Here is a 17,259-nt window from a genome sequence, read left to right on the forward strand (position 1 = left end):
GCGGCTGCATGAACAACCAGACCAAACTAAGTCAATGGCTACAACAGTGTTTAGAACATGGACTCAAAACAAACAAAAAATAATAATATTCCTGTGAAAACGTATAGTTTCCATCGCCTACCTACAGATGAGGAATTAAGAAGAATGTGGCTGAAAGATCTGAACTTGAAAAGACCAAACGGCAAACGTCCGATGGAGAAAAACCTGCATCCTACTTTGTGGCTGGACCACCGGGAAAGAGACGCCGAATCCTCAATAGGATAGAAAACAGTGTGACGAGAACATCGGGTATGATGTCATGTGTATGGAGTGCACAGCATTATAGTATTTGTTTGTCTTCAATATTACAATTTTCTCTGTAATTAACCCAAGCTCGGTGATGGAGGACTTTAAGGCTTTGGCTGGACTCTGTCTGTTTTATGGTAAATAAGATTGTGTCCCACCTCTTTTACACGACTGCTCTTATTACTCTGTAGACACTAATATACCTCAGAGCTTTTCAGGTTCACCGCTTCACCGTCGGAAGAACCGAGTCAATGAAGTAGCCAAATATGCCAGTAGATGTAATCTGCAGCCACTTTTTAATAGGCAGCGGTATGATTATATTCTCCTATTTGAGCTTTGACAGGTGGTGCTTCTACATGTTTAAATTAAATCCACAATGCTTCATTAGCTCGTACTGTTCACACATAAACAAATGCCGGTTCCAGTCCGTGCTGGAAGTCGCACCCATAATTCACGCAAGGCGCCATGAGGGCTAGAAATAAGGTGGATAAACGCTACTTTCTGCATCATCTGTTTGATTTGAAATAAACTCTCCCTGGTGCTACACAATGGGGCCCTAAATATGTATGGAAGGCTGTTGTAACATATAATCAAACCAAACTCATAATTCTAATACCTTTTTTTAGACATCAGTAATAGTTCACCCAACTTGAAATGATTCAATGTGTCGAAAACTTAGTTTGAATTAGGGAAAATTAAATTCAACATTCAGAAAAATACCAAAGAGAACACTTGATGGACAGAAACAAATATAAACTGCAGATATACAAAATTAGTGCACCTGTACTGTTCACTATTACCTTTGTACATTATGCATAACATGTTTAAAAATTAACATTGAGAATATCTGAAAAAAAAAAAAAACATTTCTTACAAGGAGAAACTCCTATTGTTATTTAGTTTAAATTTATTAATCGTTTTGACTAAATTATGGGTATTTACGTTGAAGAACCCGGCTAAACTATTATATGACAAAACAGCTTGCCATATTCCAACCATCCTGGTTGTATAATGCCTACTTGTATGGGATGCGTCTATTAGTTTATTATAATATAAACCCAAATGTTTATTTTTTATTTTTTATCTAGTTTCTGTTCAGAACAAACAAGTTTAAGGTTTTAAACCTATCTTGGTAACTTTTAATCTTAAAACATCTAAGCCAAAACAAATACTTGACATAACCAAACATAGTAAAAAGTAAATTTATTTCAACACAACCATGACTTGGTATTAGCTCTTTCAGTTTGAATTATTTTAATCAATCATATTTGCTTTTTAGAATGTTTAAACTTGACGTTTTAAAAAAAAAATTCATGTTTCATCTTAAAATGTGACGGGGGGGGGGGGGACGGGGACTATTTTTCAGACTATAAAAATATTGTATAAATTAACTGACAGTGAATTTAGAATATTTGATTTAATTACTCAAATTTTAGCTTCTATTTTTAAAGTAGGTGACGTTCTTTAAAAGTCTTCTCGGACATCATTTGCTTCGGCAAATCATTTATCAGGAATCTAGAACGCATTTTAAATCTCTAGGGTGCAACTTTTAATTTTAACCAAGTATGCGATGCAATGCTGGTGATCTGTGAAAGGCCTCTTTCTCTTCCTGTTTCTTTCAGTCACACAAATACTAACTGTGGATGGATAGACAGAGGTATATAGGAAACATAAAATAAAATACTACCTATATTTAAAATGACTGACAGCACAACGAGATAATGTGACGTAAAATAACTCATGCAGCCTATCACGATATCATGCAACATAGAATAATTCATCATAAACTAATTTTTTATTACCCAGTCTGTCATTTTTGAACCCTAACCTCCAAGATCATTTGCCCCGATTGCTCTCTAACCCCACCCCCTTCCTCAGCGGAGGCCCTAATGCCTGGCGTCGCTGCTTTGGTGTCGCTCGCACTCACACACATTTACACACACACAGGCAGAGTTAAGGCTTCCTTCACAGCACTGAGTCAGTCAATGTAAGAATGAACACATGCAATTATATTCCTCCTCACAAGAAACTCAAAAAAACAAAAGAAAGTGAAATGTTCTGGGTGATAGAAGACAGACGAGCTGTTCCACAGTAAATTCTACGTTCTCCTGGTTGGCAGCTGCACATCTCGTCCTGATTTGTTGCTTTAAAAGGCACAAGGAGTCATCCCACCTGGAGCAGCATCCTTTGTGAGTGAGCTCAGACGTCCCCGGAGCAGCGTTTCCCCGCCAGCCCATTAAAGAGTAAACACTGCTGGAGTCAAGAGAGCAAAGTCTGTTTTGCTGCTCGTTTGGAGTCTGTTGAACCTTTTAGGGTAGCTCAGTCGGATGACACCATGAATTAATCCAGGGAAGTCTTTTAAAAATGCACCATGTTGCCAGGTGGAGTCCGAAAAACCCTTCCACGAGTTTATCCTCTAGTCAACCAGCGTGTCTCTGACAAAAAAAAAAAAAAAAAGGGTTTGACGTTTACTCACTTTTCCAGCTGACAGGTGACACTTCATCTCAACCTTGGAAGAGTTGGAATAAAAAAATAGAAAAAGAAGAAGGGGACATGTGAGGATGAGCAAAGAGAAAAGACAACTGTAAAAATCATGTTTAAATCAAACTCATCTGGGTAATTTGCTGCATTGAAAGCGCATATTTAAATAGCAGAGTGGGATAGAAGTTATGCAGGCATATTTACAGGGTTATAATCTGTGTGTGTGTGTGTGTGTGTGTGTGTGTATCCCAGCCTTATAATCACAAGTTGGCTGGCTATCTGACGGGTTGTCTTGTTTATAGCAGCTCTTTGAAACTTTTTTTTTAATCCCAATAAAACTAAATCCTACACTCCTCTTAGCTTAGCGCCCATTTGAGGACATTCTGTGGAGTTCTATGAATCTGAGACAATACAGTTTTAATTAGCTTCACACAAAGTGGCTGCTTCTCATACAAACGAATCGGCGAAACGGATAAAAAAATAAACAACTGTAACTACCAACGCCTGCTCAACATTTGCACACAGCGAATGTGCAAAACGCATGTCAATTTAAAAAAAATAGCTGTCAAGGCGGAGTTACCTTGAACATGAGGGTCATCTTAGATTAGGATTGACTTCATCTTGACCATGGAGGCGAGCTCCTGTTTGGTGGCGTGTTCTCGCCGCCTCTGTCTCATACTGAGGAAATATAACACCGACTGTAACATCTCCCTCAGAGATGGAAAGAAACGGATTACACATCAGCGTGTGTGTGTTTATGTGTATCTTACCATACAATAAAGATGAGGGAAAGTACGGTGGTGAGGATACAGATGGAGAACAAAAGCAGCAGAATCACCAGACCCAAGTTACCGTCATCCCCGTCTGCAGGATCTGATGAAGAGGAAGGAGGTAAACAACAGTAGACATCAGTAAAGCAAAAACATGGGAAATAAATATGACAAAAGTTATGGAAACACAAAGGAAAGTTGATTGAAATAAAGAGATGGTCTAAAAGTGATAACAGTTTTGGAAAAAGCCATCAAAATAAGCAACACGGAGTCCCAAAAAAACAACTGTGTGTGGTCTCGGACTGAATTGCTCCCTGGTTAGAAGCTCGTCTTAAATTTGCCGTTACAGCTTTCGCGCAGACATGCACCAATTACACTTCGAAAAACAAAAACTTTTTTTTCACAGGCGCAAAAAAAAAAAAAAGAAAATCCTTCTGCTCTGAGAAAAACAGCAGTTTGTGAGCACATCTGTAAATGACAGCAAGTTCACACACAGATTATAAACAGTAGACAACATCTATTCCTAAAGAATGTTTAACTCTTATTTATCTTCTGGGTTATACTACATGTGTGCATGATCACAACTGCAGGCTTCTTCTAGTTCTGGTTTCATCTATTTACTGTAGAAGTCAGCTGCTATCTACTTAACTTTTCATTCAGAGAACAAATGTTGCAGAAAACATTAACACCCTGCAGGTGCAATTTACTGCCATTATATGCAATTTGGTGATGGGACCAAACATGTTCATGTCTGCTCCTAAATGCACTGTAATAACTGCAAATAGCACTGCTTTTAATGAATAATTATGTATCATGTATGATGATCTTGTTTCAGCCGAAAAAAACAAGACAAACATGCTCATTTTGTAGTTTTTTATGCGGCTACGAAGCTCATAGCTCACAAAACAAGATGTCAAACCAGACTGAGGATTTATGACGAAATTTAAAAAGGTCCTAAATTTGGATTTTCCAACATATGAAATAAGTCTTAGTCATTATCTGGTTTGAAAATGAAATACAACTTCATATGAACGTATGTCATTTTACAACACACCTTATAAAAGCTAACCTAGAATGTGAAAATATATAATGGTGTGAAGAGAAACAGTCTGGTTTTAATCTTTATATGTTTTTTGTTTTTTTTTTGTAGAAATTTTCCACAGTGTGCACTGAGTTTTAATGTAGCTAAAAATAGAAGGAAGCTATGACTTATCTCCAAAGATATAATAGGACGTATGTGACAAATAAAGAAACAGTCAATTCAGTAGGGTTACTATGTATTTAGCTGTTTGCATAACAGTAGAAATGGCATCAACAATAATAATAATCCAAAAAAAGTTCAGTTAGGTCATCTGGACACTTTTTTTTTTTGGACATTTCGTCCTTCATCCAAAGGACTTCATCAGTCAGAGGAGTCACAAACAAACTCAGTCCCACTAGCAGCACACTCCCATAGTGAACCAACCAGTTTTCTGGTGATGAGATTGTTTCTGGGGTCCGCCCACTCCCCTGTCAAGCCCTCTGAGGCAGCCATAGCCAAAGTGGTTCAAAACATCAAAGTTCATGCTCAATAATCCCGGTAAAAAAAATCTAACAAAGTTCAGTCAGGTCATCTGAACGTTTTCTTTTTTTTGTTGTTGTTGTTGAGACGTTTTGTCCTTCATCCAAAGGACTTCATCAATCTTATACTATGGGCGTGTCCATAGTGGACCTATGGCTTCTTGAATTGATGAAGTCCTTTGGATGAAGGACAAAGCGTCTCAACAACAACAAAAAATAAACCGTCCAGATGACCTGACTGAACTTTGTTGGATTTTTTACACGGATTATTGAGCATGAACTTTGATAATACCAATACTATTTGCAACAATCCAATAAGGAATAATATAAATGCATTACTGTTGGACTTTAGCTGTTAAAGAGAACTGTAGCTTGTTTACTTTTCTGGATAATTTAATAAGCCTTACTGGGCGTCTTAATGGTGAAAGTCTCAGATTCTGTGCTGAAGATAGCATAATAGTCTGGAGGCTCTGTGTCCTCTACAGGGTCAGGGTTGGTGTAGGCTGTGGTGGGAGAAACAGATACACAGTTAGCCAATGATATGTAGAACAGACAAAGGTTTTAGGTTATATGTAATGTATGGTTATAATTCAGTCAATTTCACAGATACTTTGCAATAATTTGGTTTGGTGGTGGTTCAACATTGACCCCAACACATGCTTTGTGGGCGACGCATTCCAAATGTTTTTTTTTTGTACTTTTCATTACTTGTTAGGGTCAGCCTTGCTTGTCTGTTAGCAAAATATTTAATAAACCATTAAATTAGGTCCAATGAAACTCAGAAAATAACCATTGGCTGTACAATAGAATAACGTTTGGTGATACAGCCACAGCTAATTGGCATTAGCCTACATAAAAATGATAAACTACAGTTATTTGTACAGGTGCTGAAATAAAATGTGGGGTGGTTATAGCTGACAGTCATCCTCAACACGTACCCTGAGGGCTAACAGATCAAGCTAATAGTTATGTATACTATTATGTAAATTACAAAATCAAAAATGCATACTATATGTATATTTAAGCTTAACATTTGTTAATTGTTCCACAGTAAATTGGCTTCCATTGCACTTTTAATCATTCGTTTCTTTGTTATTTTCTCACCCACCTTCCCAGGGTCTGACGAGATGCAGTTGGGTCCACTCGCTCCACTGGCTCTCAGAGTTCACCTCGTCCCGGGCTCGAACCTCTACCTGGTGGAAGTGACCCGCCAGGGCATCAGCTATCACAACTTCATCCCCCTCTGTGAAAATCTGTTCACAAACGGGGAGAGACATGACACTGAATGTGCACATACGAGGATGAGAAAAATAAAATGAAAAACAGGTGAACACTGCGGCGATCGTTTGTGTTGTGTTTAAGCTTAACGTAGGTTTAGAGTGACAACGTTTAAAATGGTATTTATATTTTAATATACATTTTCCCCAGTTAGAAGTGAGTTTTTCTTTAGGTTTCATTATTTTAAAAAATGGCTTTTGTTTTACTAACCTGTGACCAGACCTTCGAACCATGAGGCCTGTATCTAATGTGGAAGAGGAGGGGGAAAGAGATTTCCAGTGGCCAGGAGGAAGGGTAGTCCCATGTGACCCTTAGTCTTGTTGGAAAACCCTCCACTTCTTTTGCAGACACCGACTCTGGAGGATTAGGTTTTACTACAAGGAAAGCACAGGGGAAAAAAAAAGACATACATGAGCTTTACCTTTGCATCAAAAACAGAGTTATATCATAACTTTACTCCTTGGTCTTGTGTAAAGAAGCTCATTGCAGTAAATATTAATAGCTAAAAAGCACTTGTTCAGCTGATGGATTATCTTAATGGATTTTTTATTCTAATAAATAAACACTGAGCCAAGGAGTCTTTCCTGTAAGTGGCATGTTAAGAAAATAAATCCCGTGTCAATTTATTATCATTCAAACAAACATTTTCATGACCCTGAGGCAAATGTTTTACTTTTTTGACATGTCGCATCAAACTGTTCCCATCATCTTATGTGATCTTACAAAGCTCATAAAGCCTGAATTGGAGAAATGTTGTCTGGGATCCAAGAGCATTCGTCTCTGTGACTCCGAGCATGTGGATAGTCTCCCAGAAAGCAGGATGGTGTACATCACAGTGCCTGTAGGTGACGTCCATGATGCATGGCCTCGGCACGTGACCCTTCCCACTTGAAAGAAACATAAAAGTACTGGACTTATTTTCTTGGCGGAAAAAAAAATTGACAGATTTCAGCTGAAAACTACAAAAAATTGATATAACCTTAATGTTAAGCCACTCATGTTCAAAAGAGAAAACGTGGCTTTTCTAAAGGATAGCTCAGATGCAGTAACAGGCTCTTACCTAAAGGAGGCGTTGTAAACAGCTGGCAGGAAGGTGTTCCCAGATTCCCTCCAGGAGCAGCGAACGTGTGTGTAATTGGGCACTTGACATGAAATGCTCAACAGCCCAGGGGGACCTGAGAAACAGGAGAGTTTTATTTTGAAGCCAAAAAAGGACAGAGGTTTATTTACTCTTTTTTTAACTGGACTTCTTTTACTGTTTTTATAAGTCTTGTCCTTGAACACGAAACAAACCGTTTTGGACCCAAATGTCCCCATCGTGAATCAAAATAGGATAGGACTGGCCAACGCAAAGCAAAACTCCCTATTCCTCTGAAGGAAGCCCACTTCAGAAGCCCCTTCCTGTATAAGACAGTAACAGGAAGCAGACGTCTTTGTGAAGCCCGATATGATCTATTCCCTCCTCTTTCCTAGCTCTACTCTGATCACCCCTTTTATTTCATTAATACACTTCTCATAAGTGAAACAATACTATTTTGAAGTGTTGGGAATATCACTAAGAAGGTAAGACAAGATTCCAAATGTCAAATAATTCAAAATAAAAACAGCAGTACACAGACATTTTTGAAAGTCACCCTTTTTCAACTCTTCTAAGCCCTTAATAAATTACGTGGACCTGAAGAAACGAAGTATCACTTACGGCCCAGCCTGAGACTGACGGAACGGAGGAGCTCGCTGTTGTTATAGCAGCTGTAGTTGCCTTGTGCTGATTGGTTGACGTGCAAAAGGACTAGCCGGCCATCCGATGTCACTTCGTGCCACGGCAACACCGAGCTGCGATTGTGGCGCCACACCACAGGGACTCTGGTCAGGGACATGTAGAACGTTTATTATCATGCTGAGAGATTTTCACACATAAATCTCCTAATTATTTTAAAATTATGTGTATTTTTCTTTTTTGCCCACTGATAATATGAAAATGTACATGCATAAAAGTAAACTTAGTCCAACTTTCATGAATAATGTGTTTCATAGCAGCTACCTTGACAAAAACTAATTCAGCTAATATGCTTCAAGTGTTATTTTTCTTACCCGATTTCTGACTTCCCACATTCTAGCGTCACGTTTGACTCCAAACGTCCGTACTGCACGCCTGACACTGCAAACACAGACACGACGCCAAACATTAAAGCACATTTTATTCTTGATTAAAGAATCTGCACAGTGAGCCATCTGTCACACAGTGTGTCTGTCTTCTCTCAATTAATGCGATTCGAGCTCTGTCATTTACAGAACAGCCAGCAGTGTAACAATAACATGACCATAGAAGGTTTGGGATCCAGCAGGCTGGAGGTTTGAAGAGTCTTTGGCACACATCCTGAAACTATTGCAATGTGTGTCATTTATTTATTTATTTTCTTAAGTTTGCTACTGAAATTTTTGGAATAGTGCTTTGCTTCAGGGAATCTACTCTGGGACATCTTGAATAACAGATGGACACTTTCAGAAAGTAGACCGTCTACATAAGTAGACTGATAAAGTCTTCCGGATGGAAGACGAAACGTTTCTCCCTCAAAGAAACTGGTCCATATGACATGATTTAACCTTTTTTGTTGTCATCTACCTGGATGATTGAGCTTACAACCGTTTTTATGAACCATTTTGGCCTTGGTGTCCTCAGGCTGTTTCTGTGAGTAGCAAGTCGGCCATCTGGCCTAAGACATTTGATTGTTATACATGATGATTGACTGTTTTGGGCGGATGTGTTAAAAGGGCTGCTTCTGAGATTCCAACAGGAGGATGGCTTGAAACACAGCAATGAAGGTTGCTTATGGGACAGATCTGGTTGGCAGGTCGCAGACTGATGTCTTCCAGATGGAAGACGAAACGTTTCTCCCTCAAAGAAACCGGTACAGATAACACGATTTAACCGTTTTTGTTGTTATTTACCTGGATGGTTGATCTTACAACCTTTTTTTTTTCTTCCTTTCAGAAGGTACTTTGTCACTGAGCCTTGGCAAGGGGTGCAGGTTATAAGTCCCTAGCTTTGTCACAATATTCATTCTCAGGTCAGCTGCACTTGTTTCCAGTCCCTCGGGGCTTTTTAAGGGGGCTTGGAACCCATACATACGCTGATGATACTGTCATCCATAGCATCTATAGCCACTTTGCCTTTGATAAGTGTGACTCCACTCGGCTCTCATCCTATCGGTTCTTCTCAGGTGTAGGCAATTTGCCACTGTGACTTGTTTTCCCATTCTATGGGTGGGACTGTCAATCTAAAGTGGGCAGTATCATAACAGGTCATTGCGTTTGAGCTACTCTGCCCATTGTGGGCCTTAACTGCCCTATAATCGTACTTCAATTTCTTTAGCTTATCCCGACACAGCTTATAAGTCCAAGTGTAGCCATGCTGTGCAATCATCTATGGTATATTTCTGTAAATGCGCTCGTTTCTTGTGGCACCATCCATCAACACAATCAGAGAGGAAATGAAAGTTCAGATGTAGTTTGCAGTTTTGTTGGGCGGGTGATGTAGCTATGCTGGCCCATCAACAGCTGCTGTCCGCTTATGTCAAAATCGGCACCTCGGAGCAGTCCACTGGAACCTCAAACAAGATGGCCCCATAAACCATGCTGAACCATGGTGGGTACCAGCAGTGGACAGGCCCTTCACTGGTGCAGTGTGAAACCAATGAGAGTTGAGACAGTGGAAAAGTGCCATATATTGTACATCACAGATGTGATAGCAGATTTATCTCTTGGATGTTGGAACACTTGGCCCAAAGTTGTTTCTGGGTCAATCTGGATGATGGGTATTGAAGTTTCCATAGTCCCCACATACTTTCTCTATAGCTTATCACATAGTAGCATTTCAACAGTGTTAAGTTCTCTATTCTTGTTCATGCATGTCTTGTTCCAGTAGCCCATTTCTCATCAAAATGTCCTGGTTCCCCAACAGCTGATACGGACTTTGTTCATTCGGGTGACGTCTGAGCCAGCATAGTCTCACTATCATTTCAAGGCAAAGACTTAAACCCTATGAATTCAACAAATATTATGAAATCAACAAGTCAGTGATGAGTATATACAGTATATCTGACCATAAAAGAAAATGCTTGTTGTATATTTATTGAGAGTAACAACAACTTGTGTCAATAATTTGGGGGAGGGGGATCTGCATCACTGTCAGCCAAGGCACACAACATTTGACGATGGTGTTGATTTGAAGAAATACTAGGTGCAGTGTTTAGCTAAGCAAACATTTGTGGTGACTGTAGTAATTTGCAAAGCTGATATTCTATCTTATGTATGACCAAGTGTATGAGTGAATGTTTATTTTGGCTTTGGTATGTGAAAGCTAGCATTTATAGTAGATGTAGAGAGAGAACTCATCACTTGACTGCCAGGGTGCCACGCAAACTGTTTCATTAATTCTCAGCCACTGAGGCATGTACACTCCCTGCTGGCCTCTGCTCCTATAGCAGCCAACAACTGACAGCACGTTGTGGTTTTCTGCTGTAATACGCCACATACTCAACTTTGTTTTCATAGCTTTCAAAAACAGACCAAAAAAAAAAAAAAAAACTAAACATGTCATTTAATTAGCAAACGTTGTATGCTTATATAAAGCATATCTTACTCTGAAAAGCTGCTAAATTAAATTTTACATATATTCAAAAGAAGAAAAAAAAAAGACTTTACTGGAAATCTATTGAATACTTGGGTTTTACCGTTTTATTTTTTGGTTTTGTTTTGGGTTTTTTCTTCTCTGGCTGGTCCTTCTGCATAAAGTAAAACAGCTGGAAAAATGCTTCTCAGTGACTTTGTGGTTGAATTGATATTTTTAAGAGCAGCGGGTGAATCTGGAAAGAGGCCGACAAAACCTACTGAGACTTTCTAAAGTAAAATAAGCAAAATGTGAGCCAGTTAATAATATTGTTAGTTGTGTTGCAAGTTCTCCAATGAGTAAAAAATTATTATATTTCAGTGGGACAGCTTTTGGCTGAGATGAAGAAACATGAAACATCAGCAGATCTGCCTAAGAAAGTGAATGTAATTAATCATAAAATTGCATTATCACATTTGTTTTCTCTTTCTTTTTCTTATTATTTCATATTTTACATCAATTCTTCACCTTAGCTTAGTCTTTATTTATTTAGGAACTTTATTTTCCTCTTTTAACCCACTGAAAACGTGCACACTCCATTCTCCCTATTTTTCTGTATGTGCAAATTTACCTGGGGCCTTGGTGAGCTGCAAATAATTGGCTGCTCTGAATGTGTGTATTCATGTTTTATTGGCAGTAAAATACATTATTCCCCAAACCCGCAGCGTTCCACTCATATCTGATTCTGCCTCTGGCAGGAGCACGTCGACATGTGCACAAGCACACAGACACTAAAGCGTTCGTATTTGCAGACAAACGTACATTGATACACGCATTCGCACACAGAAAGTGCAGGTTCTTCTTGACATTAAAATCAGATGGCAAAGCAGACACAAAAATCTGCAAGCTGGATGAAACTCAGTACTTTCCAAACAAGGAAACACGGACCGAGGAGCTGCTGAAGGGTAGAATAAATGAGAGGGGGGAAATTTTGACAGCTTCGTCTGAAAGTTTATGGGCAAAAGCTTCTCTTTGTTCGGTGATTAATGTTGCTGAAAAAGAGAGTGAGAGAAAGAAAGGTTGAGAGCAATAAAGAGCAACAGTGAGAGAATGACAGAGTGAAAGTGGGTGAGTGTGAGAGAGAGAAAGAGAGAGTGAAAGAAAGGGTGAGAGAAATACAAGAGTGACAGTAAGTGAGTGAGTGAGTGAGTGAGTGAGTGAGTGAGTGAGTGAGTGAGTGAGTGAGTGAGTGAGTGAGTGAGTGAGTGAGTGAGTGAGTGAGTGAGTGAGTGAGTGAGTGAGTGAGTGAGTGAAAGAGAGCAATAGAGAGCAAAGGAGAGAGCAAAAGAGAAAGTGCAAGAGAGAGAAAGCGCAAAAGAAAGAAAGTGCAAGAGAGAGAAAGTGCAAGAGAAAGAAAGCGTAAGAGAGAGAGAGAGCGCAAGAGAACAAGAGAGAAAGCACAAGAAAGAGAAAGAGCAAGAGAGAGAGAGAGCAAGAGAGAGAAAGAGCAAGAGTGAACGAGAGAGAAACACAAGAGAAAGAGCAAGAGAGAAAAAGCGCAAGAGAGAGCGCAAGAAAGAGCGCAAGAGAGAGAAAGAGAGAGAGAGAAAGAGCAAGAGAGAGAGCGCAAGAGAGAAAGAGCAACAGCAAGAGAGAGAGAGAGAGCGCAAGAGAGAGAGCAACAGAGAGAAAGCGCAAGACAGAGAAAGTGCAAGAGAGAACGAGAGACAGTGACAGACAGACAGACAGACAGTATGGATTGTGCTAAGAAAAAAATAACATGAAATGAATACTATTAGGGGCTGAGACAGTGTAGAGGGAACGCAGCCGACTTGAAACCAGAAAGTCACAGGTTCCTCACCATGCCCTCATGTCGTGGTGTCCTTGAGCAAGACACCTAATCCCCAACTGCTGCCCAGGTGCTTAGAAAGCTGCCCACTGCTCCGCCTAGGTGCATCTCTTGCTCAGGCTGAACTACAGTGTTTATTCACAGACACAATCTCTGCTTTGGCCTGCTCCGTTTCCGACCTGGGCTGGTGCACCCATTCTTAGTGGACCTGGTGGTCCGGGCTCCCCCAGTAGCACCGATCGGCATTGTCTAGCTGCAGGTTCAACAACTATTTTATAATGTCAGACAGGAAGCAGAAGCTTCGGCATCAGCTCAAACACATTTGTTTTACTTAATATTTTAACAGTATATATTTTTAATACACACATGGACATTTATTTAAATAGAAGTTTATTATTTTGATGCTACCATATCCTAAGTTACTCTAGTGCACAAGCTTTTTTCCTGTGTTGTTAAAAGAACAATAAAGTTAAATCGAAAAAACCTATTTATGTGCCGCAGGAAATTACAGGAATAAAAATGACAAAGCACAAGTAGTGCACAGCACCGTTATTTACCTAATAAATCTATAATAATAAATCTGTCAAATTACTTTGAACAGCTGACGAGAAGCTGAACTAACACACCTCTCAAGTTTGTGCCTGAAGGACAAGCTGCAGCTTTATATATCCCAAGTGCCTTAGATCAGGAGCACCCAAAATAGATTTGAAAGGAATCCATGTCTGATCCTTAACATAATGTTTGTATGCATGAGTCAGTGCCCTGACATGAGACTTTTCATATATTCTCATAAAAATTTAGCTTTCATTTGCACAACACATTGAAGAGTGTTGGTGTGTGTGTGTGTGTGTGTGTGTGTGTTACCTTCATCAATCCAAATCTGAGCACAACTGGGGCCCAGCGATGAAGATAAAAACCAGATGACTGTCAGACACACAAGACTGGACAAAAGGCCTGGCATCTAGAGACACAGTGGGGAAAAGATGATGGATTAAAGTTGCTTAAAATAATTCTGAAGCATTCATATTATTAACAGAAACAAAACAAGAGGTATTTAAAATAAAGTTTCTGTAATAAGCCTACATTTTGCACATTGATTTATAGTCAACAGTAATTATGAAGTCTTACTGAACTTTAAATAAAACGCGCATATACGTTATTAAACAGTTATGTTTCATTGTTAAAATTGTTCAATGACATATTTCTACAGAAAGCACATTAGACATCATTTGTGGGCAGACTAACAACACAAAGCGAGGGCCCACTCATGTCATCCGTACAGAAGCTGAACTTTATTTTTTATTTACTCCTCAATGTCAACCACATCTCTCCTCAGTGATTATGGTTTGAAAAACCTACTCATGTACATTAGAATAAAAGTACAGTAGAATAAAAATGTGAAAAAGAAACTACATTAAATAAATTACTTTGAATTTTTTTATTCTACTGTGTCAAACTAGACATGTTTAGAAAAGGAAGAAATCGCTGCATCCAGTGTTGCTGCTTGCAGTTTTATCAATAAATCTCACTAAATAATCTAATTCACATTGACTGTGGTTATCAGTCGACAGTTAATGTGATGTAGTTGAATTTAGTGTACTGGGTTCTGCTTCTTCCGTGTACAGAGGCACACAAGCACATGGAGAACATGCAAACTTCACACAAATACAGTCGATTTATTACAAATCTATTATTGATGTTAAGGACTCTGCTGACCCACTAAAACATTGTGTTACATTTGTGTTGACTTTAACTCAACACAGAATGATGATGCATTAGTTATTATGGACTATTAAATAAAATGTGCTGTTTTGATAATTATTTAAACATTAAAAAGTAGACGAGCTAAAAGCAAAATGTTAAAGACGCCTGATAAATTGTGAGTCCCATCTCAAACATGTTGACAAAACTCTATAGGACATGGAAAAAATAAAATAAAACGGATACATCCATGATACATCGAAGAACAAGAAAACTGCATTTTGTTTTCACGTTTAACCATTGTTTGTTTAGTCAGGTTTTCTAGTATAACTCACACCAGCTCATACTTAGTCTACAAAAAAAGAAGTCAACAGCTAACAATTTTAGCGCACATCTTTTGGCATGCTAAAACAGTCAAGCAAAATTTACTTTGTCAGATTTTCAAATCATAATTTAGCAATTAAATGTCAAAGTACAACAACACATTAAACAAGGATTTCAAACTGAATAGTATATTTCCTCACCTTTCTTTTCAAATATTACTTTTGAATCAGCAAAAATTACAAAAAATATAAACCAATGCCAACAAAGATACTGTAGGTGCCTCACAAGAACTTCCTCAAAGATGTTCTTGAAGTCTGTGTCAGGACCCAGAGACAAACACTGTTTCTACTGGTGTAGCACATCAGTGTTGTATTTACCACTTTAACGTCGCACAGCATACTCAGCAAATTTAAATATCACTGCCATTTCCCTCACTTGCCCCCCACCACCACCCTCCACCCAACCCCCACCCCTCCTTCATCAATCCACCGTTTCATTTTTTTTTTTCCCTTCAGCCTCTTCCAGTACATTTTGTGGTTGCAACCCAGCTGGACAACATCTGAACCCTGCTGTTTCCATCCTCAGGTGCATACTGATGTAGAGACCATATGTATGCACATTTTGCAAAACAGAACTCATCATTTGTCATTTGTGGCTTTGGCCACTTCTGCTTTGGCCACTTCCGCTTCGGCCACTTCCGCTTTGGCCACTTCCGCTTTGGCTTAATGTAGTTCTGTGTTTTCAAATGCTGTTGTGTTTTTTCAAATGTAATTTGGATTTGTAAAATGTTGTTCATTTTACACCTCAGGGCCACCGTAATTTTAGCTTTAACGTTTGATGTTGGTTGATGGCTTCAGCTTTTAGCAGCTTGCCTAAAAAGTCCTACACAAACAAGAGAATACTGATGCCTACATCATTCTATTTGCTGCTGGGGAAAAAAAGAAAACAGACGAAAAGCCAAAGCACATAATGTTTGCAATTCAATTTACAGTTTGCGTCACTGAAAAGATTGCTAGATATGATCAGCTGGAACTGAAAGCAATTGAATATAAGGATCACAAAACAAAGAACTTGGAATATGATGTAGACCCAGACAACAACTTTTCTTCTGTTAATGAAAACTGCTGCTATCATTCCATTGATCAATATAACCAGCAGATAGATTCTGATAATCTATAAATTATCCACATAAGACCATGAGCAGGGAAATGTTTCAGGAGACAGAGGGAGAAGAGGAAATTCAACAATAGGACAGAGGATGGTAACTCTAAATGGGGGGACAATGACAGGCAAAGGTGAAAAGCTGGCTGATAAGACGCAGAGAAGGAAGGTAGATATTTAATTTGTCCAATAGACCACGTGGAAAGACAGAAAGGTTTGCAACATTGCAAGTCTTGCTGCCTTGAAGGACTGCCTCATTTGCAGGCATAAATAGCTGTAGTCAACATTTATTCTCAAAAGAGGGAGAGACATAGAGTGACCTATAAGAGTGGGGGCAGGAGTACACAAGTAGACTGCATTCTGTGTATTAGAGGAAACCTTAGGGAGATTGGGTACTGTAAAGTTGTGGCAGGGGAAAGCATGGCCAGACAGCATCGGATGATTGTGTGTAAAATGACTGTTGGTGTGAAGAAGACAAAAAGAGTTAAATCAGAGAAAACCAAATGATGGAAGCTGAAGAAGGAAGAATGTTGAGTTCAGAGGGGAGCTGTTAAAGGCTCTTGGTGTAAGAAAGAGTTGAAATATGACTGGGCTACTACAGCAACAGTAATTAGAGAGAGACAGGTAGGACGGTTCTTGGTGTGTCATCTGAACAAAGATTAGATGATAAGGAAACCTGGTGGTGAAATAGTGAAGTGCAGGAAGCAATTTAAAGAAAGAATTTAGCCAAGAAGAAATATGACTGTGAGAGAACTGAGGAGAGGAGACAGGAATATAAGAAGATGAAACATAGAGCAAAGAGGGAGGGAGGTAAATCAAAGCAGAAGGTGTATGATGAGTTGTATAGGAGGCTGAACACTAAAAAAGGGCGAGAAGGACTTGTACAGATTGGTGAGACAAAGTGAGCAGGCTGGAAAGGATGTGCAACAGGTTAGGCTTGATAAGAATGTGGTGCACAAGTTCAAGTACTTGGGGTCAACTGTCCAGAGTGGATGAAGAAAAGTTTCAGGAGTGATTTGCGACAAAAGTGAGGCAGCAAACGTCAAAAGAAAAGTTTACACAACAATAGTGAGACCAGCTAAGTTGCATGGCTTGGAGACAGTGGCACTGACAAAAAGACAGGAGAAAGAACTGGAAGTGGAAGAAATTAAGACGTTGAGGCTCTCCTTAGGATCATCAAGGATGGGTAAGATTAGGAATGAGATTATCAGAGGTACAGCAGTGGTTGAACAAGCGGAAGA

The 17,259-nt window shown here is 39.2% G+C and overlaps 1 protein-coding gene across 1 annotated transcript; it reads right to left on the reverse strand.

Moving 5' to 3' along the window:
• Positions 1–2,698: 2,698 nt before the first annotated feature.
• il11ra (interleukin 11 receptor, alpha) lies at positions 2,699–13,793 on the reverse strand. The gene is made up of 11 exons (XM_037692711.1): positions 13,697–13,793; positions 8,466–8,532; positions 8,074–8,237; positions 7,435–7,549; positions 7,098–7,261; positions 6,585–6,748; positions 6,205–6,349; positions 5,504–5,599; positions 3,537–3,639; positions 3,347–3,444; positions 2,699–2,794 (listed from the first exon to the last, which is right to left on the reverse strand). The coding sequence occupies exons 1-10, from the start codon at positions 13,791–13,793 to the stop codon at positions 3,366–3,368; spliced, it is 1,194 nt and encodes a 397-aa protein (XP_037548639.1). The 3' UTR covers positions 2,699–2,794; positions 3,347–3,365.
• Positions 13,794–17,259: the final 3,466 nt, after the last annotated feature.

This window comes from Nematolebias whitei, chromosome 18 (assembly GCF_014905685.2).
Source record: "Nematolebias whitei isolate Nwh7 chromosome 18, NemWhi1, whole genome shotgun sequence".
NCBI lineage: Eukaryota > Metazoa > Chordata > Actinopteri > Cyprinodontiformes > Rivulidae > Nematolebias > Nematolebias whitei.